This window comes from Euphorbia lathyris, chromosome 4 (genome assembly GCF_963576675.1).
Source record: "Euphorbia lathyris chromosome 4, ddEupLath1.1, whole genome shotgun sequence".
In the NCBI taxonomy this organism is placed as follows: domain Eukaryota; kingdom Viridiplantae; phylum Streptophyta; class Magnoliopsida; order Malpighiales; family Euphorbiaceae; genus Euphorbia; species Euphorbia lathyris.
In genome coordinates, this window is record NC_088913.1 from 36,774,683 (window position 1) to 36,801,600 (window position 26,918).

Sequence of the window (26,918 nt, forward strand, 5' to 3'; positions counted from 1 at the left end):
GAATATACGGTAGAAAAGTGATAATTATTTATAGTTAAAGAAATGAATTATACAAGGTGGAAAATAAGTTATTATTATTATTCATGGGAGTTTTTTTGCATATGTGAATTCAATATTTCCCTTTTGATTGTCTATGAATGGAAATTTACTGTCTGAGAAAATGAAAGTTGCACAAAATGAATGGTTATCTGTGACTGAAATTCAGGCATTTTTAATGTAAAGCATTTGTCTTTTTTAATGCTTCTTCTACTCAACAAAACTGCAACATAATTAAAGACAAATACAATACTCAACAAAACTAAACCGAGTGCAAATCTCCCAATAAGCACCAAAAACAAAAAACAAAAAAACAAAAAACTTAGAACTCTTATTCTCATGTGTTGGAAAAGTTTTGAGTTCTATCTTTTCACTAAAACTTTACCCAAGTCTGGGATAAAACTTCCTCAGAGAAGTTTCTTGCTGTGATTCATAATTGAACCCAAAATCATAGCCACCGTTGAAAGTATTCTGCATATCATTTGCAGCAGGCTCATCAGCAAACACAGGTTCAGCCATTGGAGCCTGAGCCTGACCGGAAGAAGCTCCTCCATTGATGCTTTCCACAGTGAGTTTCCTGCATAAAATTGTATGCACCTCTTCAAACAGTGCATACAGAAGTTCTTCACGGTTAAGCTCATTGAGAGGAGCATCCCACCAATTGATCTCTTTCCCTTTCCCTATATCTCTCATCATGGAAGCCTTCAACCAAGCCCCCTTGGCCTTCTCAGCCTCCAGATTGCTGATCATATCATTGTGCATCTGAGTAAGCTCTTGAACCTTCATCTTCGGATGAGCCTCGATCAGAGGGTGAGGGTGACTGTTTTCATTAATCTGAAGTCCCAGAAACCGATTGGCTATAGTCTCCAAGCAAGGATAGCCAAAAGAGAAAGGCTTACCTGCTGGTGAAAACACCAAGAACCCAATCAAGGATAGTCACCAGTTCACTTGACTTCTTATATATCCCAGATCTTCTTTTGGAGAAGGTGATCAACCTATCATCCTCATTTTCGATCATCTTCATTTTGATCTTCTGCTTGCCTTTGCTCAGCTTCCTTCTTGCCATATTCTCACCTCCTCTTCTATACTGATATCAAGGTTTTTTTATTCATTTTATTTTGTTAAGTTCTTCCACATTATCTTCCATTATATAGATGGAGAATTATGAACAAACCAATTACTTAAAGGGTATTAAGGTCACAGTTTTGTTCTAAGTTGTTCTTTCCATAGTAAGCATTGGTAAGAAAGGAAACCTGGGGTTGGGGTTAGGTTGACAATTTTATTTTTTAGTAGGTAAGGAATAATAATGTTTAGGTTAAGGGCTCTTGCCTTCATATTCTACCAAAAAAAATAATGTTTAGGTTAATTTGTTTTAAAAAAATGTATAGGTTAACATTTTTAATTTTAGGTTTTAATATATTATGGGAATGACATTTAGGTTTTAATGTAAATGACATTTTAATTTTATTTAATTAAATCCACATTTTTAAATTTTACCATTCCCGTAGTTTCAAAAACATCACCAAATTGCTCCTCAAATTGCAACAAAATCCCAAGTTGATTAGCTGAAGCAAGAAAGAAAGAAATATCAGTAACATCAAAAGTTCTAGAAAAGAAATCACCTTGCAACTTCTTAGTTTTCGGGCTCGGACACATATTTTGGAGTGCCGGATGCATGTCCCCAAATGACCCCATTAAAAAATAAGAGGACACTTGTTTTAGAGTGCTAGATTCGTGTCCTCGAATGACCCAAAGTATTCGACAATCTATGTTAACTTCCTAAAAGTGTCGATTCTTCATTGGTTAATTTCTATTAATTAGTATTTGTAATAGATTTGATATTAAAAACAGAATCTGCAACAAAATGATTGGTCCTTGTGCCTCCCAAAAAGTTATACTATATATTTTAACATTTGAGTATTTCGTTATGGCTTTACCACTAATTACAATTATGGGAATTTGTAAAGAAGTAGCTCTATCATAGAGTTATTATATTGAATTGAAGTAGAAATAGAAGTAAGAGTGTCAATGTAGTTGAGAATGGAGGGAGCCGAAGCAGAAAGTAGGTATAATACATCAGCAACTCCTTAAACTTATCCAAAATAGTAGATTGAACTTTATAAGTGTTTCACCGGCTCCATAAATTTGCTTATTTCGTATTATCAGCTTCCTAAACTTGTCATAAAAGTAGATTAGCTCCCTGACCAACTCCCCAAACTTGGTTATTCTGTAACAACTTAATACAAAAACCATAATACTAACTCTCGATCCTCATCCATTCAATCTCTCAAACATGAAACGCTAACTTTTATAATAGGTTGAAAGGTAGGAGAAGCGAAAAATCACCCCTCGAATAGATGAAGATATATTTTTAGAATTTAGGTTTAATAAGTTTTTGTATTTAGTTGTTATAGAATAGGCAAGTTTAAGGAGTTTGTGAGAATTGCAAAGTTCATGGAGCTAATCTATTTTTATTGACAAATTTAGGAAGCTGGTGATACGAAATAAGCAAGTTTAAGAACCTGGTGAGATACTTGCAAAGTGCAGGAAGCCAATCTACTATTTTGGACAAGTTCAGGGAGCTGGTAATATATTAAGCTCAGAAAGTATGAGCGAGGTTGGGCCAAAATGGAAAATATTACATATATAGAAGTACCTCAAAGCTATGGAGTCCAAATTTAGACCAAAACGGATAATATATATCTCTATGATATTTAGTTGCACTGTTAGAGTTAAACTGAGTGTCATAATCTTATTATGTTATCTGTATATTCCACGTATAACAACAATGATAATAAAGGCAAATAAATCGGTGTTAGTTGGATTGATTCCGTAAATTGTATTATTGTGTGAGAAATTGATAGCGTTAAACAAACATTTTATTTTTTCATGTTAATTCAATCTTGTATGGGTTAATATTTTTCACGGGGTTTTTTAATCAAGAAAACATCTTTCATTTTGTTGTTTGATTATCGAACTGTCTAAGTGTTGCTCATCATAACAGAATTCAAATGAAAACAAAATTATACTAATCTAATTTTATTATTTTGAAAAAATAGCCATATTATGGTATAATTCTTCCTTTTGTACCTTCATTAATACCTAAAATAGAGATTATAACCAAAGAATTGTATTATTCTTGCAATTTTTTCTAATTAAAGAAACTGTGTCACAAATGAAACATTAGACTGGTAAATTGAATAAAAAATATTGTGAATTTACAAATGAAACATTAGACTGATAAATTGAATAAAAAATATTGTGAATTTGGAAAAAAAACCAAAATAAAAAGGACAGTAATGACTTCTGTTCAGCCATTCCAAAATGCAACCTTTATGAAAAACATGATCACAAGGCATTCCAACACCATTCTCACTAATCTCCTCAAAACATGATCACAATTTGTGGGAAAGATGGAAGCAGAAGATTTCAGTGTTGTTCTTCAATATATGAAAGTTTGATTTAAAAGGAACTTGGACAACTTCATCGTTTGTCAATGTTGGCCAGTTAATAAATCCACCAGTCTCTGTTATACACTCGACCGTTTTCTGGATTTGGTAGGAGATGTTGAAGAAAAATTGCAGGGAAGATGGGTTTCCGGGATACTCCGGCGCCCACTCTGCTGGAATTTGTATCGTTTTAAGAGACATATTCTCCCTAACCATGTTTACTGGAAAGATTGATTGTTATATATAATTGTACAAGATTGATTTGTTGTTCCTAATTCGGATTAGTGTATTGAGGCATTTTTTTAATGTAAAACACTTGTCTTTTATTCGATGCTTTTTCATATTCAACAAAACTGCAACATAACTAAAGACAAATACAAAACTAAACCGAGTGCAAATCTTTCAATAAGCACCAAAAACATAAAACAAAAGACAAAAAAAACTTAGAACTCTTATTCTCATGTGTTGGAAGGGTTTTGAGTTCTATCTTTTCACTAAAACCTTACCCAAGTCTGGGATAAAACTTCCTCAGAGAAGTTTCTTGATTGAACCCAAAATCATAACCACCATTCAGAGTATTCTGCATATCATTTGCAGCAGGCTCATCAGCAAACACAGGTTCAGCCATTGGAGCCTGAGCCTGAGCCTGAGGCTGACTGGAAGAAGCTCCTCCATTGATGCTTTCCACAGTGAGTTTCCTGCATAAAATTGTATGCACCTCTTCAAACAGTGCATACAGTTTCTCAAGTTCTTCACGGTTAAGCTCATTGAGAGGAGCATCCCACCAATTGATCTCTTTCCCTTTCCCTTTATCTCTCATCATGGCAGCCTTCAACCAAGCCCCCTTGGCCTTCTCAGCCTCCAGATTGCTGATCATGTCATTGTGCATCTGAGTAAGCTCTTGAACCTTCATCTTCCGATAAGCCTCGATCAGAGGGTGAGGGTGACTGTTTTCATTAATCTTGAGTCCCAGAAACCGATTGGCTATGGTCTCCACGGAAGGATAGCCAAAAGAGAAAGGTTTACCTGCTGGTGAAAACACCAAGAACCCTATCTCAGCACCACAAAGAGTCACCAGTTCACTTGATTTCTTATATATGCCGGATCTTCTTTTGGAGAAGGTGATCAACCTATCATCCTCATTTTGGATCCTCTTCATTTCGATCTTCTGCTTGCCTTTGCTCAGCTTCCTTCTTGCCATATTCTCACCTCCTCTTCTGTACTGTACTGATATCAAGGTTTTTTTTATTTTATTTTGTTAAGTTCTTCCACATTACCTTCCATTATATAGATGGAGAATTATGAACAAACCAATTACTTAAGGGGTATTAAGGTCACAATTTTGTTCTAAGTTGTTCTTTCCATAGTAAGCATGCTAAGAAAGGAAACCAGGGACTGGGGTTAGGGTTGACAATTTTATTTTTTGGTAGGTGAGGAATAATATGTTTAGGTTAATTTGTTTCAAAAAAACAGTTTAAATTTTACCGTTTATGAGCGGGCGGTCCTTTTCAAAGTACGCGTGCGAGGAGATTTTCCCACTGTTGGTAAGTTAGATACCTTTTAGTGGTTCCCTCGTATTCGTCGTTCGTATTAGGAACATGTCACGCGACTTTGAATGGAACAGATCCTTGTAAAAAATTGAGTTCATCAAACATTGCATAAATTCACCTTATAATAAAGTAATCAACAGCTTCTGTTGTTTCCATCAAGGTTTAACAGGTCATATATATAATGCATGAATATTATTTATGTTTGCAGGTGAAAAGAAGAAGAAGTTGTAAAACATATTTTGCAACTACTAGTTTTGATACATATCCAAAGAAGTTTATCATTCTCATGTTAACGTTTAAGCATTTAAAAGCAAGGTTTGGGTCCTGGATCTGCCACGTATTGCACAGAACTTGATTGCATCGCATTGCATGGTTCAACTTGATGAGACAGTTAATGAAGTTGGTAATTTTATGCATCTCTTAAAGTTACAATACTTATATTTGTTAAAAGAGAGATGATTGAGATGAATGGTTGAGACAGGTTAGTAAAAGAAAGGAAATGGAAATGAATGTAAAGTAAGAGATTAATGTGTTGTCCTTAGACCTGTCCATGGGTTGGGCTTGGCCGGTTCGGGCCGGGCCGGGCCGGGCCGGACTTTTGTGTAAAAGTGCTCGTCCCAAGCCCAGCCCAGCCCAGTATTAATTTAGACGGGCTCGGGCTTAAAAATCAAATCCCAAGCCCAACCCATATAACTAAAAAAATATTATTAATTTTTAATTATAAAAAATTAAATTTATGCTTAAAATAAATATTTAATTATAAATATATAATATTTTTAATTAATATTAATAAGGCGGGCCGGCCCGTGATATTTTCATATGGCCCAAATCCGCTCAAAAAATAGGCGGGCTTTAGCGGGCCTGAGCCGGGCTGGGCCTAAGAGTAAATTTTATTGTCCAAGCCCGGCCCAAAGGACACGGACCTAGGCGGGCCGGGCGGGTACTCGGGCCTGTGGGCAGGTCTAAGTTGTCCCTGTTTCAGATATAGGTTTTTATATACTTTTTTTTTTATTTTTTTTTTGTAAGGGTTTATAAGAAGTTGAAAAAAAAAACTAAAATAATTTGTTTAACCTCATTAATAGACCATTTAATTTATTTTTCTTTTTTTTGGTAGGAATTTAATTTATTCTTCTAAATATATCAAATGAATAATTCAAAAAATAAATAGGTATATAACATATATATCTAAGGATGTAGAATGATTTTTTATTTAAAACATGGAAAATGGAAAAACATAAAAATTTATAAAACGAGAAATAGCAAAATAAAATAAAATAAAACAAAATAAGTAAAACATGAAAAATAAATAAAAAATGTGAAAAAGGAAAAAAAAAGTGAAAAACAAAGAATAGCAAACATAAAAAATAGTAAAAGAAAATAAGTGTGAAAAGGGAAAAAACATGAAAAATAGTAAAAGAAAATATGTTTTTTTTACGTTTTCACTTTTTTTTTTTACAGTTTTCATGTTTTTGTGTTTCTTTATTATTTTATTATTTTATTTTGTTAAGTTCTTCCATTACCTTCCATTATATAGATGGAGAATTATGAGCAAACCAATTATTTAAGGGGTATTAAGGTCACAATTTTGTTCTAAATTGTTCTTTCCATAGTAAGCATTGCTAAGAAAGGAAACCTGAGGTTGGGGTTAGGGTTGACAATTTTATTTTTTGGTAGGTGAGGAATAATATGTTTAGGTTTATTTGTTTTTAAAAAAACTGTTTAGGTTAATTTAACTTAACATTTTTATTTTAGGTTTTAATATATTATGGGAATGACATTTTAATTTTATTTATTCAAATCCACTTTTTTCAATTTTACCGTTTATGAGCAGGCGTTCCTTCTTAAAGTACACGTGCAAGGAGATTTTTTCAATGTCGGTAGATACCCTTTTAGTGGTCACCCTCATGTTCCTTGTTCGTATTAGAAATATGCCACACGACTTTGAAGGGAATGGATCCTTATTGAACGGGCAACCCTGAAGGAATAGTGAAAGTCGTCACTTGGTTTGTTTTCCACTAATCCGAGAAATAGTAGACATGGCAGACTTCGCAATGAAAAATAAAATGTAGCAAAATAAAATAACGAAAAAATGGAAAAAAACCTTAAAAAATAACAAATACTTTGTTATTTTGTTGTTGCTTTCATTTTTTTTACCATTCTTATGCTTTTCATATTTTTTCAATTTTCTTGATTTTCATTTTTTATTCGTTTTCATGATTTTTTTGTTTTACGTTTTTTGCGTTTTTTCCATTTTCACATTTTTTTTTCTCTTTTTTTTTTATTGTTTTTCCATTTTTTCACGTTTTCCCCTTTTTTGTGTTTAACATTTTCATATTTTTACCATTTTTTCATATTCATGTTTTTTTTTCGTTTTTCATATTTTTTCATTTTTAAAATTTTCAGTTTTTTTTTACTTTCTTTTTCGCTTTTAGCGTCTTTTCACATTTTTTCGTATAATCTGTTTTCATTTTTTCAATTTTTTCGTTTTTCACGTTTTTAAATGTTTTTCCATTTTTTTTTCTTCACTTTTTTTAAACTATATAAACAACTAATATATACTTGTCTTTAGATTTTGATTTTTTTAGAGTTTTACTTTGTTTTCTACTTATTGATTAATTTAGAATCTGTGATAATCTCAGCTCAAAAGTGTCTTCGAAATGTCCCCATTATAAAAAGGGAAATTTGTTTTGGAGTGTCGGATGCATGACCCGAGTGTTCTCGGATATCCAACACTGAGTGCACTAACTTCCTAGAAGTATCAATGATTCCTAAATTAATTTCTAATTAGTAATTATAACAGATTTGATATTAAAAACAGAATATGCAACCGCCTAATCCCAAAACTTTGTACGTTTTTTTTAACATATTTTATATACTTTTGAGTATTTTGTTATGGCTTTACCACTATTATGTATGATTATGAGAATTTGTAAAATAGCTAGATAACTGTTATATTGAATTAAAGTAGAACTTAATAGAAGTAGGAGCATTAATGCAACTCGATTCGGAATGAGTGGGATCAGAATAAAAAGTTTGAACAAGATACAGTCTTAGGAGATATGAGTGAGATATAAAGACTGGCTGAAACTTTTTAATAACATGTGTTTCTAATAATATATACTAGGACGACTCCCTCGCGTTGCTTCGGATATTTGAAAGAGATAATTTACATTTAGAATAAAATTAATAAGAAGAATAAAAAAATATAAATATAATAGTTGCGAAAGTTATCATCAAACCTGTCACACCCGACCCTAGACGACCTCAATCGGCATCGGACGTGAAATAGAAAGATCATAATCAACACTTAGAATTCTCCAATTTATCTCAATATCATAATATTATATTATATTACAATTGAATTACCAAAGTTCTAACCATAATTCTAACAATAAGCAGCCAACTTCCAAACCTCGCCTAATCGGTTGGTAACCTTCTCTATATCCTGTACTTTATCACCTAAACACATTAAAACATTTAAAAACGTGAGACAAAAATCTCAGTAAGAAACTATCAGCTATAAAACCAACTTTATTTAACATAGCTACATATATACATTTACAAAGGGATTTAATCAAAACCTTATAAAATATACTCAAAACTTAAGTTTATAAGATAGTCATCAAAACCTTATAAAATATACTCAAAACTTAAGTTTATAAGATAGTCATCAAAACCTTATAAAATATTCTCAAAACTTAAGTTCATAAAATAAAATTTGTGTATGTGTAACCATCCTCGAATTCCACCCATGTAGATCATAACATCAATCATAACAATATCGAGATATCTCATTTATATCTCGTTCCTTGCCTAACAGTTAGGACTACCAGCCGTGCACTCTGGTCATACCGCCATTAGGTATGGTCTTACAATTTACAACTCCTACCCCAGGCAATTCTAGATGGACAAAACCATTTAATCTTTCGAAATATCACAACTCATAAAAATCATATGTGGACTTCAATCCAAAATAATAACAACAATAACCGCAAACAGATTTCTCAATCCAAAAACAATTCGTAAGAAATCATCAAATTTATTTTATTCAATATATATACATTGAAACCAAAAACATATATGTATATATGTAAATCAACCAAATTGAGCCTTAAATCAATATAATCAAGTAAAATCTGAAATTCACATAGAAGCATAGTCAATAGCTTCATTTGAACCATAATTTCACAATAAAAAGCAAAATCGTGAAAAATCTCAATTTTACAAAAGTCCTGCATAACCCTAAAATATCAATTTCTGAAAATTCTTTGATTATATATATATCTATATACATAAAACTCAAAATATAGTTGATAGTTACTTACATTGGTCACTAATTGAAGAAAACAGACCCGTTCAATTCTCCTATAAATTCTGTCTAAGACGTTTCCCGCCAAACACTGCCGAAACTCAAAAAATCTTTGGTTAGGACTTAGATTTATACATAAGGATAATATGGTTCCAATTTCGAGTGATTTGGACGGTCGAATCTCCGTAAATCAAAGAAACGGTGGAGAAACGGTTCAGAGAAAACTGATGAATTTTAAAAAGGAATTGAAAAAGAAAAAGAAAAGATATAGATATAGATGATGATGATGATATCCTCTGGAATATTTGTGAAAAGTTTGGCAAATATCACGTTTGATCCTCCATCTTTCTATAATCTTTTAAAAAGTACCATAAAGTTTTATTTTATACATAAAACCATCGAATTAACTCCAAACTTTTCCCATAGCACCAAATTAACTTCACACACCCAATAATTATAATATATACTAATATAAAAATATAAATTTTAGAAATTTAGACACGGACGTGACAAAACCTAACATATAGTTCCATTTGAAAACATTTTTAAAAGTCTTTCTAAAAAAAAACATTTTTAAAAGTCTTATGCACAATATTCCTACCAAAAAAAAAAAAAAGTCTTATGTACAATATGAGATGATGTTTTGAAAACCTTTTTAAGCTACAAACATAACTCAATAAAAAGAATATTCAATTCGTAATATGGTGAGAGAGTATGTAAAATTCAAATTTGAATAACAAATAGAGATAAATTAATCTTTCACCATAGTTAGCCAGGTTAAATTGGAAAGCGATCAATCATTTTCATCTCATTTTAACTCATTGTATACGTATTTTAATCCAATTGATTCAATCAAAACAAATTTGACAAAGACAAATCAATATCATTTGTGCTTAAATCTCTTGTTGGATCGTTATGCTTATTCATCCTCAACCTTGAATGATGCAAAATTTATAAGGTCTGTATTTATTTGAATACTTTAAAAAGTTTAAATTTATTATAAGAAATAATTTTATACATTTTCTGGATGTGGTCAATTATTTATCTACGTTTGTTAAAGAAAAAAATGGCTAAATTGGAAAAATAAAATTGCCAAAAATAGAAGAGAAAAAAAAAGACTCACGTGATTGACCCTCTCTCAGTATGGCCAACTCATGTGGTATTTGTCGTTATGCAATATCAAATGGTAATTTAATTTATGTGCATACTACAAAATTACTTACTCCTAATAAATAAATAATTATTTTAAAAAATATTAATAATTAATTAATACGTGTCTCTCATTAATATTTGAGCGTCCCATCCACCGCATCAGTCTCCATTCATTTCTATTGGGTAAATTACACTCATGGCCACTGAACTTCAATTCTTAACAGTATGACCACTGAACTTTATATTTTTTTAACACCGGTGGTCACTCAACACCTCAAAACAATCGTTGACGGTCTCAAAATAAAAAATTTGAAGAGTTAAAGACATTTTAAGAAACTTTAATTCTTGAAAATTTTTGTTTTGGGGTCATTTAGGTGTTGTTTGGTTAGAAGAGAGAAAGTAAATTTTTAGAGAGAGAAAGCTCAAAAAATTACGGTTTCATAGTAAATGTCGTTCTGAACAACTTTAATTCTTGAATATTTTCATTTTGAGGAGTTAGTTAAAATTGAGTGGTCACCGATGTTAAAAAGTCTAAAGTTCAGTGACCATACCGTTAAGAATTGAAGTTCAATGACCATAATGTTAAAATGGGTAAAGTTCAATGGCCATAGATGTAATTTACCCTAATTCTATACATTTCTCCCTTCCAAAGAAGCTACGTCGTTTTTGAAGTAGATAGATGGTCAATTTGTCAAAATTATAAGGATATAATTGGTATCCAAAATTTCTAAATTGATTGCATTTTACTGTTCATATCCCACTTCTCTTTTAATTCTATAGAATAATAGATATAGGGGTGAGAACTAGTGTGACAAGGGGTTAGAGTGTGACAATGAGCTTATTGTGTGACATAACAAAACTACGTAGTTTTGATGATAATTAAAAAGGAAAGGTGGCAAATTTGTAAATAAAATGAAAGAGAGGATAGAGAAAATTGTTTTATTTCTTTTCTTTAAAATACATTTTCCCGACATCTCTAACATCGTTTTTTGAAATTTTTTATACTATTAGACTCGTCTAAATTAGACGGTCATTTTAAGATCCCTGAAGCTCAAGTAAAAAAATTTCCGGTGAACGGAATCTGGGTGGACGTTTTCCGGCGAGCAAAAAAGTTTCTAGAAAATTCTCAAAACAATCCAGAAAATGTAAAACATTATTCTAAGAAACTTTAATTCTTGGGTTGAAGCGAGATATCTTACGGTTTAATCCCAATAAAACGTTTTCCTTAATTTTATCCATTTTACATGATTCAACAATTTGTTGGGTCAAAATTGTAAGGAATCTCGCTTTGAGGCAAGAATTAAAGTTTCTTAAAATAATGTTTTAAATGTTTTGAATGTTTTTGATAATTTTATGGACACGTTTTTTTTATCATACTTATTGTTGGTCCCTTATAACGTGACAAGTTTAGTTCCAAGGGGGGGGGGATAGGAACTATTTAAAATTTTGTCCATTTAGGCTGACTTCTTTTCTAAAGAAAAGGTTTACACAGCGACGCTAAGTAAATCTAAGACACAAGCTTAGTCAACTTGTGACTAAGTCTGCTTCTTTACTTGAGTCAGGAGATAGCACTAAGAGTCTATTCCTGAACTCAACTTCTCAGTGCACTCAACTCAGCGTGAGTTTGTTACTTAGTCAGTTTTTATAGCAAGCAATATATGTAAAGGAGTTTAAGGTTAGAAATAAGTTACTCAGCAGACTTATCTTGGTTCGGTCTCTCCGTCTACGTCCAGTCCCCGGAACTCGTTCCGAGCTTTTTGAATTCTCTACTGAGCTCTTTAAAGGTAGAGCACCAAACCTTTTACAATAGAAGCTGAGTATACAAGAGTACCTTCCTCTATACCTCTACTCACTCCTATATCTACGGCTGAGTACTATAACCGAGTACTCAGCCTCTCCTTTCTATTCTTCTAGAAATGATAAAGTGTTTGTCCTAAACAACAATTGCTAAGACACTTTAGATGATTGAAAATCACTCTAGACTTTTACACAATAATATGGAAATTGGTGTAAGGTTTTTGCTTTGCTTTTCTCACAGAACTTCGTGTATGAATTTGGACAGCGTTTCGGCTAATTGAAGATCTGCATCGATTGAAGCAAATGAGAGGCCTATTTATAGTGACACTTGAGGCACCGGCAATTTCGAATTTCGAAATAACCATTGGAGGGAAACGGCTTCCTGTCGTTGTCACTCAGTACGTGCTCAGTGTCGTTGGCCAATGAGATTCTTGCATCTTCTGTCCACGGCAGTGCTCGACAGCTTTTCGTCTGGCAAACAGAATGTTTCGACATTTTTGGCAAAGTCTTCCAGACAGCTTCCTGCGCCTTCTGAACTTTACCCAAAGTAGAAATACTTTGTCTACAAGTTGGTTCTTGTCTGCCGCTGTCCTGACTGCTTGTCGCTTAACTCAGCAGCTTCCTCTTGAAGCTTTTGCTAGAAGGCTTCTCGATCCTTCTTCATACTGAGTCGTCGTTTTGCTTAATACGACTTCGTTTCATCTTCTTGGGCCGTGAGGTCTTGATTATGTTGACTTGGGTTTGACTTCCACTCATGGGCTTTTAGACTTTATATCTTAATGTCTTATAGATAAATAAACTCAACATTGAACAAACACATTAGTATAAATAAATCAAAGCAATTAAATTTAATGTGTTAGAATATTTTTTTATCAATTACTTAAATAATTTTGTCAAATCAAAATCATGTGGAAAGGTGTTTCAACAAACTCCCCCATTTTGATGTTGGCAAAAATATTCAGTTGAAGAGCTCAGTGTTGAGCTCCCCCATGATAGTTGACCTTATATTACTCAGTATACTCCCCCGTAGGGGTTGAGCCACTGACTTAGTTTTACTTTAAACATTTCAAGGTTTAATCAAGTAAGTCTAAGGTCAATTTTCAGAAATAGGTCAGCTTATAAGTCATATTCTTTTTAACTCAATTTATGCGGAAGGTTTAGATATCAGAGAGCGCTGAGTATTTTCTTTGTTCAATATGTTTAAGAAGACATGTAAAAGAGGTCAACATCTTGATCAACACAGCATACATTCATAAAGCAACGTAGACAAATAATACAGTTGATTTAGTGAAGATGCGTTTAACTATTCAATACAAAACATAAGTAAGCATCACATAAGATTGGTTAATTTTAAAAGGATAGGTGCAAGCATAGTTTTGTATTCAGGTGGTCAGCACAGCAAAAATACATAAGGGAAAGACTACAAGTTTTAACAAAATGAAATCTAGTCAATCCTAGTCAAGCTATTTCTTCTTGTAGTTGAGTTGGGCTTCATGCTCTTTAGCTTTGCCCTTTCCCTTTTGTTTTTGCTGACTACCTGAAGCTTCTTCTGAATGTTGGGTTCTTTGAGCTTGTACTTTCTCCCCCGTTTTGCCACCATCAGCAGGAGGAGGAATGAAAGTGTCTTCAATGGCAGCTAGAGTTAGGCGTTTAGAGAATGCCTTTAGCTTTTGTGTGGTGGTATTTATGCCGTAAAAAATGGGAACACCATCATCCAAAATAGCTCATGGAATCCTGACATCTGCAGCACTCAACATACTCAGAACGTATGCTTGAGACTTTCCAACCCAGTGTATACTGTCAGTGAGCATTGCAAATGCTTGATGAAACATCTTCAGCAAAGACGAATCAAAATACTGACGCTGAGCATTGGTGTGTCGCACGTGGTTGAAAGTGACTCGAGAGTACTTCAGGATTTCGTTTGTTTTGAGCTGGTCAGTTTCCATCTCTTCCTTGCTTAAGTTTAGCAGACGCACAGCCTCACTAATTTGCTCAATGGAGCATTGGGAGGAGGAAGAGAGTTGGTGATTGGTTTTCTCTTGCTCAGTATGAAGCTGGTTGAATAGTTGATGAACTTCGGTAGAAGTTGCATATGTTGTGTTCGCAGCTGATAATTGATGAAGTTGACCCTGTAGAGAGTTCATGTGATCAACCATGGTCAGCTGGAGTTCGGCCAGCTTCGTTATAGATTCCTGCCTAGGCTGTTGAGACTGTAATGAAGTCATGACACTCAGAAGATCCTTCAGACCTTTAATCTCTATAAGAAGCTGAGTGACAGATGAAAGCTGAGTTGGCTCAACAGTAACTGACCCAGCGGCATTGGTACTTGTTTGATGGAGGTCCTGGAAAAGGGCTTGAGCTGAGTCAATGATTCTTCGACCAGACTCAGAGGCAGTAAGATAACTGAAGGATCCATCATTTGTTGGCCCAGATGCCGGAAGAGGAGTAGAACCGAATAGAGATGGTGTTTGGTTCTGCTCAACATTAGAAGTGACAGCATTATCAGCGGCTGGTCTTGAATTAAGATTTCCAGTAGAAGCTGGCTGGATTAGATTCTGCACTTGGATTTGTGGAAGAGGAGGATCGGTAGAATGTGTTACTTGCTCAGGGTCAGGCTGAAGCTGACTAGGTGTTGGAAGTTGAGGAAGTTCAGTGTTCACCTGAGCAGGTAATTCCTTAGCTTGCTCAACATGTTGAGGAGCAGGATCTTCGAGCACTTGCTCGATATGATTTTGGCTGGGGGAAGCAGTTAAGTCGGCATGTTCCTTCGGCTGAGAAACAGAGGCTTGATTTTCTTGTTGCTCTGGTTGAGACTCAGGAGGATTAGAGAAGAACTTAAGGTGTACTTCTGTTAGGTCAGTGATCTCATCCCTCAGCGGTGAGTCACCCATGAGGTCAATGATGGGGGCTCGATATGCCTTCTTCTTCTTAAGTCTTCTTAGTCTTTTTAGCTTTGGAGGAGTAGGGTCAGCAGGAATGGACTCAATAGAGTCAGTAGGTGAAGTTTCCCTTTGAACAACGGGATGATTTGCCATTGGCTCAACGTCTTCTTCTTCAATCTCCTCAGTGTAGATTGTGCCATGTTGGTCAACGTTTGATGGCTCATCATGCTCATCCTCCACTGTTACCTCATCATCGAACTGACCACCCAGTTCTTCGTCTTCTTCGAACTGACCACCCAATTGGTCTTGTTCTTCCTCTTCTTCTGACTGTTGTTCAGTGTCAATGTCTTGTCTCTGTACATAATGTGAGTTAGGAGGAATGACAACGTCAGTTGGAAGGGCATCGATAGGACTTAATTCAGAAGAGATCTTCTTCTTCTTTCTTAACGGTTGCTCATCAATATCCTCTCTTTCTTCTACCTCAGGCTCAGCTTGCCTTGGTCTTTTCTCAGCTGACCTAGGTCCATCCTGACCTGGTTGGGGTTGAGGCTTAGTTCCTCTGGATACAAATTGAAGCTTCTCTGGTGCAGAGACAGCTTCTTTAGAGGTGCTTTGCACATCTTTCCTCTTTCTTTCTGTCCTTCCCTTTCGAGTCACCGTCCCCTCATCTTCTTGGACAGCGGCCCCTTTCCCTTTCTTGGGCACTATTGGTTGATCGTAGAATAGACCAAACAGTGCCGCATCAGTGATCTCTGTCCCTATTGCGTGGATTTCCTCAACTAAGCTCACCCTGTGATCCTTAAGGATTTTGGTGATGATGGAGCCCAGCCTAAGGGTTCCGGTACTTCTTTGGAATCCACCGATTATGAAGACAGGCATGTTTATCAGCGTATAGGTCAGCATGTGCCAGATAAAGCACTGCTCGAAGTTTGTTGCTGAGTTGGTGCAGTTGATTTTGGGGTAGAGAAAATTGGTCAGTATGTAGTGGGCCATCTTCTGATTCCGACCCATGGAGGTACTCGAAATTTCTCCTACATGACCAGGAGGTTTACAAAACTCAGTGGAGTAGTTGGTTTTGTCTTGGTCACCAGATTTACGAAGAATTGCTCCTTCGTTTTTCAGCTTGAGTAGCGAGGCCAGGTAAATAGGGTTGATGAAGATGTCCTTCCCTTTAACCTTGGTAACCATGTAGTCCCGGTCATCATCCGCGACTTTTAGGTTAGCGTAGAACTCTTTAACTAACTCTGGGTAGGTTTCTTCGCGAATAGAGAACAGCTCGGTCCAGCCGTTGTTCTTTATCCAGTCACAAAAGGGTTGCTCAGCTTCCACAAAACCCTGTGAGAACCATCTGGAATGGTCTACCTTATACCCCCTCACACTCTCGTAAACTGGAGTGTAGGTGCGTTCCACAGGCTTCTTTGCCTTATCCTTCTGTTGTTTTCCTTTTGAGGAGGCAGCTTGGTCAGCTTTGGTTTGCTTGCTCGGCGCAGTGACCTTACGTTGGGCAGGAGATGAAGGATTTTCATTGGAGCGATTAACGGCACCAGAGACATTCTGAGAATCTTTCATCATGATTCTTAGAGAAGTTTGAGAAGTTTGGGAGATTTTAGGGAGAATATGAGAATACCAGAAATTTCTAAGCATAAAGAGATAAAAGTGGGAAATCATCCACTATTTATAGAGGTGTCGAATTGATCCTACGCGTTGAGGTGGCCGTTTGACCTCGAGATACTCAATCGACAAATATTCTGGCATTTATGACACATTCGGCGCGTGTATTTTCTAATTATTGCGCTTACGTCATCCTAGATGGCTATTTAATTCGCGTGTTTTGCATTAAGTTTTGCAACAGATGTTTACTCAGTGTTAAGAATTCCAAACGTTTAAGGTTTTGAGTAGTCAGTGTTGCGCAAGGGATAATTCGTGTGTTTAATCACTCAGTTTAAGATAAACACTCAACATGTATATTTACCCAGCATGTGATAGTTACTAATTTGGCATGATTCACTCAGCATGGTAATCAACTCAGATGTATATATCACATATTATACTTGGAATTTACTAAAGAGGATTAAACATACCAATGGCTTCTCTAAGTATGTTGAATTGCTCACGAGCTAGTTGCTTTGTGAAGATATCAGCAAGCTGCTCATCCGTTGGGACATAGGTCAGCTTGATCTCTTTCTTGAGTACATGATCTCTGATGAAGTGATGTCTGATAGGGGTCAAAAACCCCTATCTTTGGGTACGGTTTTAGGACGGGTTTTAGCATTATTTAGTTAATAAGCGAGCATTTCTCGCATTTAAATGCTTTTGTGTGAGTTAGTTAGGAATTGGAAACGTTTACTTTATTTTTCGTTGTTTAGGCTCGTTTTATGACCAATCTAGGCAATTACGGCCGAAATAGCATGCATAGTATAATTCCGTTATCTTTTGAAGCTAATTGGTCCGTCAAAAGTCGCACCAAACCAAGCGTTTGCTCAAAATAAGCGATTGACGGATCAATTTAGCTTTTGGACTAATGTTATCTGGAGTTTCTATATGTGCGCAGGTGTAAAATCGGGCGAAAAAGGGCATCGACAACATTCGGCAAGCTTCGAGGGCATGCCAGGCAAAAACGCTCGATGAGCGGGCCTCCGTGGGGCATTTCTGCTCGTCGAGCAGGCCCCTGGAGGCCTGCTCACCGAGAAGGCCACCAGGTGCCTGCTCGGCGAGCAGGGGGCTGCTCGTCGCGAGTATCCCTGCTCATCGAGCAGCTCGCCCTGCTCGGCGAGCAGACCTGCGGGAATTGGTCAAAAAGACCAATTCCGCCCCCACGAAGCCACGATGGACCCCACGTCTTCCTACACCAATAAGGACACAAAAATAGGTCAAAAAGAGGGCCGAGCCGCGTCTATAAATAAGGTTTTTCCAATGTAAATTAGATATCTTTCAATTTTATAAATTATCTTAGCTTTCCCCTTGTAATTCCTCTCCATCTCCTCCATCTTCTTCGACTTCCATTGAAGCTCCTTCAAAGCTTTTTCTCGAGGAATTATCAAGGTCCGTCCTTAAGATTAAGTCGCCGGCTGCAGAGTAAACAAGTTTCCTGAAAGGGATTTTTGTATCTCCTTTTATCTTTCCTTGTTTGTACTCTTTGATACAGTTGCCGAACTTGACTTATTGTATCTTGTGACATTTATCTTCGCCTTTAATAATAATTTAGCTCTTGTTTTGTTCTATGATTATTTGTCTAATCTCTGTCTTACGCTTTATTCAATTGGCTTACTCATTCAAAAGCCCCAAAATCTAGTAGGCACATATTGCGAGCTGAATCTGACCTAGTCAGAGCCTAGGAGATTGACGACCTCTTAGTTGATTAAGCGCCAATTTACTGAGCCTTAGACCTAGTTTCGGCCTTAGGGAATCACGCGCTAGGAACTTCAGGAGGGTAAGTAGGGTTAATCGCCTTGAATACAAGTGACTCAGATTAGGTTTTTATTCAATAGACTTAATAATCTATCTTCATTATTATCGTTCATACCATGTTCCGTCGGATAATTGCATTAGTGAAAGATCAATTAGGGGTAGTTTAACTTAATTAGGCATAGAATAACTTAGTTAGAATCAGATAACTTAGCTAGGATTAGTATAATTCAACCTAGGAGTAGATTAACTTAAGCAAAACAAACTCAAAACCCCCCTAAGCCTAGATAACATCCGAGATTGAGTAGCTCGGTACTTGCAGAAATAAATCCTGTGGACGATAACCTGGACTTAAACCAGAAATTTATTACTTGATAACGATGGAGTACACTTATCCCTTAGTGAGTTCTCATCTAACCTTAGGTGAGGGCGCATCAAGTTTTTGGCGCCGTTGCCAGGGATTGATTTCTTTTGCAATATCGAACCAAAGGTCGATTTGTTAGTTTAGGCATTCTTTGTGAATATATTCTTTGTTAATATCATTTATACTTGTTTATACATATACTGGTCGATTACTTAAATTCTGTAACATTACTTGTACTTATAAAAATCGTTCTTCCAGCAACTATGGACAACAGAGCGTTAGATCCGTCCATGAACGATCTCAACACAAAAGTGGATTTCCTTGTGGCCTCATACAACCATAATAACCAACCAAGGACACCATTTTGCGAGAGATGCGGCCAGAATCACCCCGGTAGGGTATGCCACATCAACTATTACGTACCTAGAGGTGAGAATCTAAGTTATTTGGGTAATCATCAAAGGTATAATTCTGAACCCTCAACTTACAACTACTACGATCAGGAGCATACACGATATCCACCGGCGCCCTACATGGCACCCGTGGATACCCTTCCATGTCCCCATTCTAACTCTGATTTTTATGGCAGGCGAACAGAGTACTCGGAAGGAATAATGACCCTCTTAAGAGAGATATCCGTCCGACTGGCAGCCAACGAGGAGGCATGCAGGACCCTGAGTAACCAGCTTGCCACAATCAGACAAGAAGAAAGGGAATGCCAAGAGGCGTTCCTCTTACAAGAAGAGGCAATTCACGCCATCGCCCTAAGGAGTGGCAAGGAAGTGGACACACTCGTGGCACCTCCATCGCAAACGTATCCGTCACCTCAGGTAAGTATGGAACTGGAAGTGGTAAGCAACCCCAGTCCCGCATCTGAAACTCCATCTCCTGAAGTAGCTGTAGAAAAAGTAGTTAGGCCTTATACACCAAAACTGCCATTCCCTCAGAAGCAGAAAAAGGCCAACCTAGATAAGAAATTTGCTCGGTTCTCGGAAATCCTTAGTAGATTAGAAATAAACATTCCATTAATGGAAGCACTAGAGGAGATGCCAAACTATGCAAAATTTCTTAAAGACATGTTGTCGAAAAAGAAAAAGTTTGGGGAAAATGAGATAGTGGCCTTAACAGAACAATGCTCGGCCATAATCACCCATAAATTACCCCCCAAACTTAAAGATCAAGGGAGCTTTACCATCCCGTGTAGGATAGGCAACATGCACATAGATAGGGCATTATGCGATTTAGGAGCAAGTATTAATCTTATGCCTTTATCAATTTTCAGGAAATTGGGACTCGGAGAGCCTAAACCGACAAACATGACATTGCAGCTGGCGGACAGGTCGATCGCACGGCCTAGAGGCATAGTTGAAGATGTATTGGTGAAGGTGGACAAACTGATCTTTCCGGTCGATTTTGTGGTCCTCGACATGGAAGAAGATGACTCCGTCCCCATTCTTCTTGGGAGACCGTTTCTTGCAACCGGTAGGACACTAATAGACGTCAATGGAGGTAAATTGGTCCTAAGGGTGCAGGGCGAGGAGGTAACATTTAACGTTTATGAGTCTATGAAATTCCCTCAAGAACGCTCCAAAAGTTGTAACTTTGTAGATGCGCTAATAGATGAGTGTATTGAGGAAGTTGACCTTAACATAAGAAATGCCTCTTTAGAACTCGGTCTAGGTGGTGAGGAATGTGAAAACTCGAATGAACCATTTGAAGATCTCCCACCTGAAAAATGTTATTGGGTTAAGGGTAGAAAAGAGGACCTTGATCGTGAGATCAAACCTAAACCCAAAACCTCGTTAGAGGAACCTCCAAAATTGGAGCTTAAGCCCTTGCCCAACAATCTGAAATATGTTTTTCTTCAACCTCCCACAGATTTACCCGTTATTATTTCTTCTTTGCTAACAGTTGAACAGGAAGAAAAATTGGTGGAGGTTCTGATGCAACATAAAGGGGCCTTTGGATGGTCGATCCACGACATCAAAGGCATCGACCCCAAAATCTGCACGCATAGAATTTTCCTTGAGGAAGAGATCAAGCCATCCGCCCAACCTCAACGACGGCTCAACCCTAACATGAAAGAGGTAGTAAAAGTCGAGGTTATAAAACTCCTTGACGCAGGTATCATCTTTCCGATTTCTGATAGCCAATGGGTAAGCCTGGTTCAATGCGTGCCCAAAAAAGGGGGAACAACGGTAATGGAAAATGAAAAAGGGGAATTAATCCTAACTAGAAAGGTTACGAGTTGGCGTGTATGCATAGACTATAGGAAATTAAACGAGGCCACCCGTAAAGACCACTTTCCCTTACCATTTATTGATCAAATGTTGGAACGGTTGGCAGGGCACGAATTTTTCTGTACTTTAGATGGGCTATCCGGCTATATGCAAATTCCTGTGGACCCTTTGGATCAAGAGAAAACCACATTCACTTGCCCCTATGGGACTTTCGCATATAGGCGGATGCCTTTCGGATTGTGTAATGCCCCTGCCACATTCCAACGTTGTATGATGGCTATGTTTTCTGACATGGTCGAGGAGTTCCTAGAAATTTTCATGGATGATTTTAATGTCGTAGGACCTACTTTCGACCAATGTCTTGAAAACTTGGACCGAGTCTTAGAACGTTGTGAAGACAAGAACTTGGCACTTAATTGGGAAAAGTGCCAGTTCATGGTCCAAAATTGTATAGTATTAGGACACAAGGTGTCGGGAAAAGGGATCGAGGTCGATCCGGCAAAAATTGAGGTAATTGAAAAACTGCCACCTCCTACCAATGTAAAATTGGTTAGGAGCTTCTTAGGACATGCAGGGTTTTATAGACGGTTCATAAAAGACTTTTCGAAGATCACTAAACCCCTCACTCAATTGTTACTAAATGATGATGATTTTAATTTCAATGAAGAATGTATGTCTGCATTCAAATTACTGAAAAAGAAATTAATCGAAGCACCTATTATGGTAAGCCCGGATTGGTCCCTTCCCTTTGAGTTAATGTGCGATGCCAGTGATCTGGCCGTAGGAGCCTGTCTTGGGCAGAGGGTGGATAAACTTTTTCGCCCAATCTTCTATGCTAGCAAAACCTTGAATGATGCACAACAAAATTATTCAATAACTGAAAAGGAATTGCTAGCCGTAGTCTTTGCTTTTGACAAATTTAGATCATATTTGGTGCTATCTAATAAGGTAATTGTTTTTACGGACCATGCAGCCTTGAGATATCTGATGAGCAAGCAGGATGCAAAACCTAGGCTGATCCGTTGGATCTTACTACTCCAAGAATTTGACATCGAGATCAGAGACAAAAAAGGGGTGGAAAACGTAATAGCAGACCACCTATCCAGGTTAGAGTCAGATCAACAAACCTTAGGGCACGAGGCAATCAAAGAGGTATTTCCGGACGAAACATTGTATTCGGTACGATCTCTCCCCTGGTTTGCAGACATCGCGAACTACAAAGTCGGTAACTTTCTTTCCCCTGATTTAGATGCAAGCAAAAGACGTAAGTTTATGTTTGAAAACAAACAATATTTTTGGGAAGAACCATATTTGTTTCGATTCTGCACTGATGGCATAATTAAGAGATGTATACCTGAAGAGGAGGTAGATTCAGTGATTAATATGTGTCATTCTAGGGAACCAGGTGGCCACTTCGGGCCAGATAGGACAGTGGCAAAAATCCTCCAAAGTGGGTTTTGGTGGCCACAAATGCATAAAGATGTTAATAGCTATATTAAATACTGTGATGCATGTCAGAGAGTAGGAAATATCTCTAGGAGAAATGAGATGCTTCAACAAGGTATACTCGTGTGTGAGCTGTTTGATGTTTGGGGCATAGATTTCATGGGACCCTTTCCCATGTCACAAAACAACCAATACATTCTTGTGGCGGTTGATTATGTTTCCAAATGGGTAGAAGCAGAAGCTCTACCCACAAATGATGCTCGAGTAGTGATGAGATTTCTGAGAAAGAATATTTTTACCAGATTCGGGACCCCCCGGACCATCATCAGTGATGGGGGATCCCATTTTTGCAATAGGCAGTTTGGCATGTTGCTCTAAAAGTATGGCGTAGCTCATAAGGTTGCAACACCCTACCACCCTCAGACGAGTGGCCAGGTAGAGGTGTCAAATAGGGAGTTGAAACGTATTCTTGAAAAAACAGTAGGGAATGCTAGAAAAGACTGGAGCCTTAAGCTGGATGATGCTCTTTGGGCATATCGGACAGCTTTCAAGACTCCAATAGGAATGTCCCCCTATCGTTTAGTTTTCGGAAAATCTTGTCACTTACCGGTTGAACTAGAGCATAAGGCTTATTGGGCGCTGAAATATTTGAATTTTGACCCAAAACTTTCAGGTGAACTACGACTAACTCAACTGCACAAACTGGATGAGCTCCGGTACAACTCTTACGAAAATGCCAAGCTATACAAAGAACGAACCAAGAGGGTGCATGATAGGAAAATACAAAAGAAAACCTTTGAAATAGGTGACCAAGTACTACTATACAACTCCCGACTGAGATTCTTCCCAGGCAAACTCAAAAGTAGATGGCACGGGCCATTCTCGGTCATCAACGCACACCCCTCCAGAATGGTTGAAATCAAAGGGAGGGATGGAGCCACCCAAAAGGTAAATGGGCACCGCCTAAAGCTTTATCTTGGCAAGAACGATTCGGACGTACAAGTTCTGCGCCTACAGACAAGCACAGAATGGGCGGCCGATCAGTAAGTTGTCTTCTCCACCCTAACTCTTTACACTTGCTCTTTATGATTTGTGATGCAATGTTGGAACTTATTGCATATTTTTAGTGTGAGGAGGAGGGGTAGACAAACTTACAAAAATTGTATAAATTTTTAATTTTTGTTGCGTCGTGTCTAGTTTAGTTTAGCGTTTTTGGGTTTTGTTTATGTTTTTGCATGTTTAGGACCTAAAACCATGAACCTCCTTCGAATCTAAACTTCATTATTTGTCTTTGAGGGCTGAGAACCGAATCTAAAATTGCATAACAACTAGTTTAGGCGTAAGACACAACTCTTGTATCTGTAAAAGCATGAGCTAAGGTTTGCATTTAGACCCTTGTAGACACCGAGTCGGAGGACCTGTGACGAAAACCTGAAAACAAGACGGTTGAAGCGATTGATTCCGGAAGTTTTGAAAAAATATATAAAGAATATTAAGCGAAGGAAAATCGGCGGCACGGGACGTGCGCTCGGCATCCGTCGGACGCACCGCGAGTGGCACGCTCTCGACGTCCGAGCAATGCCCGGGTCCGGTGGCACGGTGCGCGCTCTCGTGGGCCGCTGAGCGCACGCGCCCGGTAGCGCGAAGCGCGCGTTCGGCGGCCGTGACGTGTGAGCGTCCGACGACGCGGAACACGCGCTCGACGGTCGAGGGATGCGCACGCCCGACGGCGCGAAGCACGCCCCGAGGGTCGTCGGGCGGGCGCCCAACCACGTCGGGCGAACGCCCAATGACCGTTGGGCGAACGCCCGACGAAGGTTGGGCGCGGGCGCCCAACCTTGCGTTGGGCGGCCGCCCAACCCCAATGGGCGACGCCCAACCCCAATAGGCGACGCCCAATTTCCTTTGGGCGTCGCCCATTGGTCCGAGGACCCGTTTGCTTATAAAAGGCACGGATCCCCATGCAAAAATGGAGAGGAGGATTTTTGGAGAGAGCTTTCTCACTCTAAACATTTTTAGAGAGAGAGAGTGAATTTTTTTGAGAAATATATTTTTTTTCTCAAAAATTCCAAATTTCCTAAAGTTCAATTTTTACTAAATTTTCATTAAAAACGGAAGATCGTGGTTCGTGGAATCAATCGGCTTCGACTGTCAGATACCGAATTTAAGGTATTATCCGAGGACTAGACTCTCTTTTATTTTATTTTATTTATCTTCTTCTCCTATTTATTTTTATGTTATAGTTTTTATTTATTTAGTTATTTATTTATGTTGTCACATTTTATTTAATTAACATATTTATTTAATTTCCATTTCGTGTTGAATAAAATTCGGTTTTGTTTTAAAATAAAAACCTCGTTTTGATATCCCAATACGAACCGTGATCCGATAAAAAGGTAGTTCGGGTATCGAAAACGTTGTAATTACAAGTTTTTAATTTAAAAGAAATTTCCAAATAATGATTTGAAATAAAAAACGTCGTTTAGGAACTTCCGTTTTCGACTATGATCCATTTTTGGTAGTTCGGAAATCCAAAACGATTGAATTAGATTTAATTTAAAGCTTTCGAATAAATCTGGAGAATATTGTAGTGCTGCTGTAATTTGTCATTTCTGTCACTAAATGCTGTTTACCGACGGATTTTCCGTCGGTAAATCTGCCAAAACGTAAAAGATGCCATTTCAGTCCCTTTTTCTTAACTTCTAAGCTTTTGGTCATTTATATATATATGTATAGTTATGTAATATATACTTTTAAGTTATTTTTAAATACTTTGTACATATATTTATTTAATGTGTCTATATATTATTTTCAATTAATTAGACTTAATAAAGTATATACATATATATATAGATTTTTCTTCTCATTTCATTTAAGTTATATTGGGTCTTATTTTAAAATATTATTTATTTGGGTTTTTGAGGTAATTAATTAGTAGACATTTAGAGGATAATTAGGAGTCATTTTAATGTTTAATGTATATTTGGGAAAGTCGTTTTTTATATATTACAATAGTCATTTTGGGATATAGAGTTTATTTTCTTATTAACAATAAATTTCGTTTATTATTTTACATGTTTTTTTAATAAAGTAAAAATATATTTAGTATCTTTCATTTTCATTATTATTTATATATTTAGCTATTGAGTAGCATCCTTTACTTGGTTTTCTAAAGTTAAATGTATATCATTATTTTTAAATGAATGTATATATATATGCCTATATTATTTTCTCTATTCTTTGGGCCATTTAAGGGTCCATGTGTCAAATGGGCTTTATTTGGGAGTGAATTTTGGTTCAAATATGTTTATTATTGTAATTATAATAAGTAGAGAATCCATTAAAGAAAAAGGGGAAAAATAAATCACAAAAAGAGTTTTCAATTTAATTGTTTAAACTAAAGGTTTTTTTAGAGATTCTTAATGTAAATAAATAGTGTTTTCTTGACATTTCAAATCGTTTCTTAAAACATCACACTTTAAAACCTTAGTCTGTTCCAAACGACGGATTAAGCGAGCCTTGTAATTAAAATCGTTTTCATTGTAAATAATAGAGTTTTGAATCGTTTTCTTAAATGATTTGTACAAAATAAAATTGACTTGTATGTTTAACCGCGTTTTCTTATCAAAGGTTTTTTTTTATCTCAATGTTTTCAAACACTCGAGTCGTTCCAACGGCGATTCGGGTAGACTTCATCAAACGGGGTTTTAAAACGCACCTAAATCGTTCCAACGACGATTAAGGTGCGAACCATGTAAATAAACTCGTTTTGGGGGAATAAGTTAGTGTAGAATAAACACACAGCGTGACATGTAAATGAAGTTGTAAATAAATCACTTCTTTCTCCCCCTTCTCTGTGTATGTATAACATAAATGGGTGATTCTTTACTAGTGTGGCTTTCCAATAATATATGCTCAAAACGGTTTCTAAAAAAAGAAAGAAAAGGGTTTCAAATGAATTTTAAACTTAAAGAAGTATACGATTAGTCCGTTATCGCCTAACATGCTGAGTAGGAGGCCGGTGGTTCATAACCGGGCGATGTTGGGGTGCCTAGTAGCCTTTCTCCGGAAAGGAGCTAGCCTTCTCGGCTCGTACCTAAGTTTTCCGAACCCACACCGGTCTCCCGCAAGGGATCGGTGTTCATTTTCCCATTCGTGGGTGGCGACTCTTCCATATCTCCGAGCTCCGGTCCTGCCGAGCAGCTTGATTCCACGATTGGTTGCTTTCAGCGCCAATCACCGCTTACGTCGCCATGAGGTTGTCCACCCCCCGGTCCGCCCGGGAGAT

At 37.0% G+C, this 26,918-nt stretch overlaps 1 protein-coding gene and 2 pseudogenes across 1 annotated transcript; 1 reads left to right on the plus strand and 2 right to left on the minus strand.

Annotated features, from left to right (window-relative positions):
- Positions 1-417: 417 nt before the first annotated feature.
- On the minus strand, positions 418-1,102 carry LOC136227136 (agamous-like MADS-box protein AGL61; annotated as a pseudogene).
- Positions 1,103-1,190: 88 nt separating this feature from the next.
- LOC136227137 (glucuronoxylan 4-O-methyltransferase 1-like) overlaps positions 1,191-26,918 on the plus strand; it is a 76,434-nt pseudogene continuing 50,706 nt past the window's right edge.
- LOC136226122 (agamous-like MADS-box protein AGL61) lies at positions 3,988-4,686 on the minus strand. Its single transcript, XM_066014451.1, has one exon. The coding sequence runs from the start codon at positions 4,684-4,686 to the stop codon at positions 3,988-3,990; it is 699 nt and encodes a 232-aa protein (XP_065870523.1).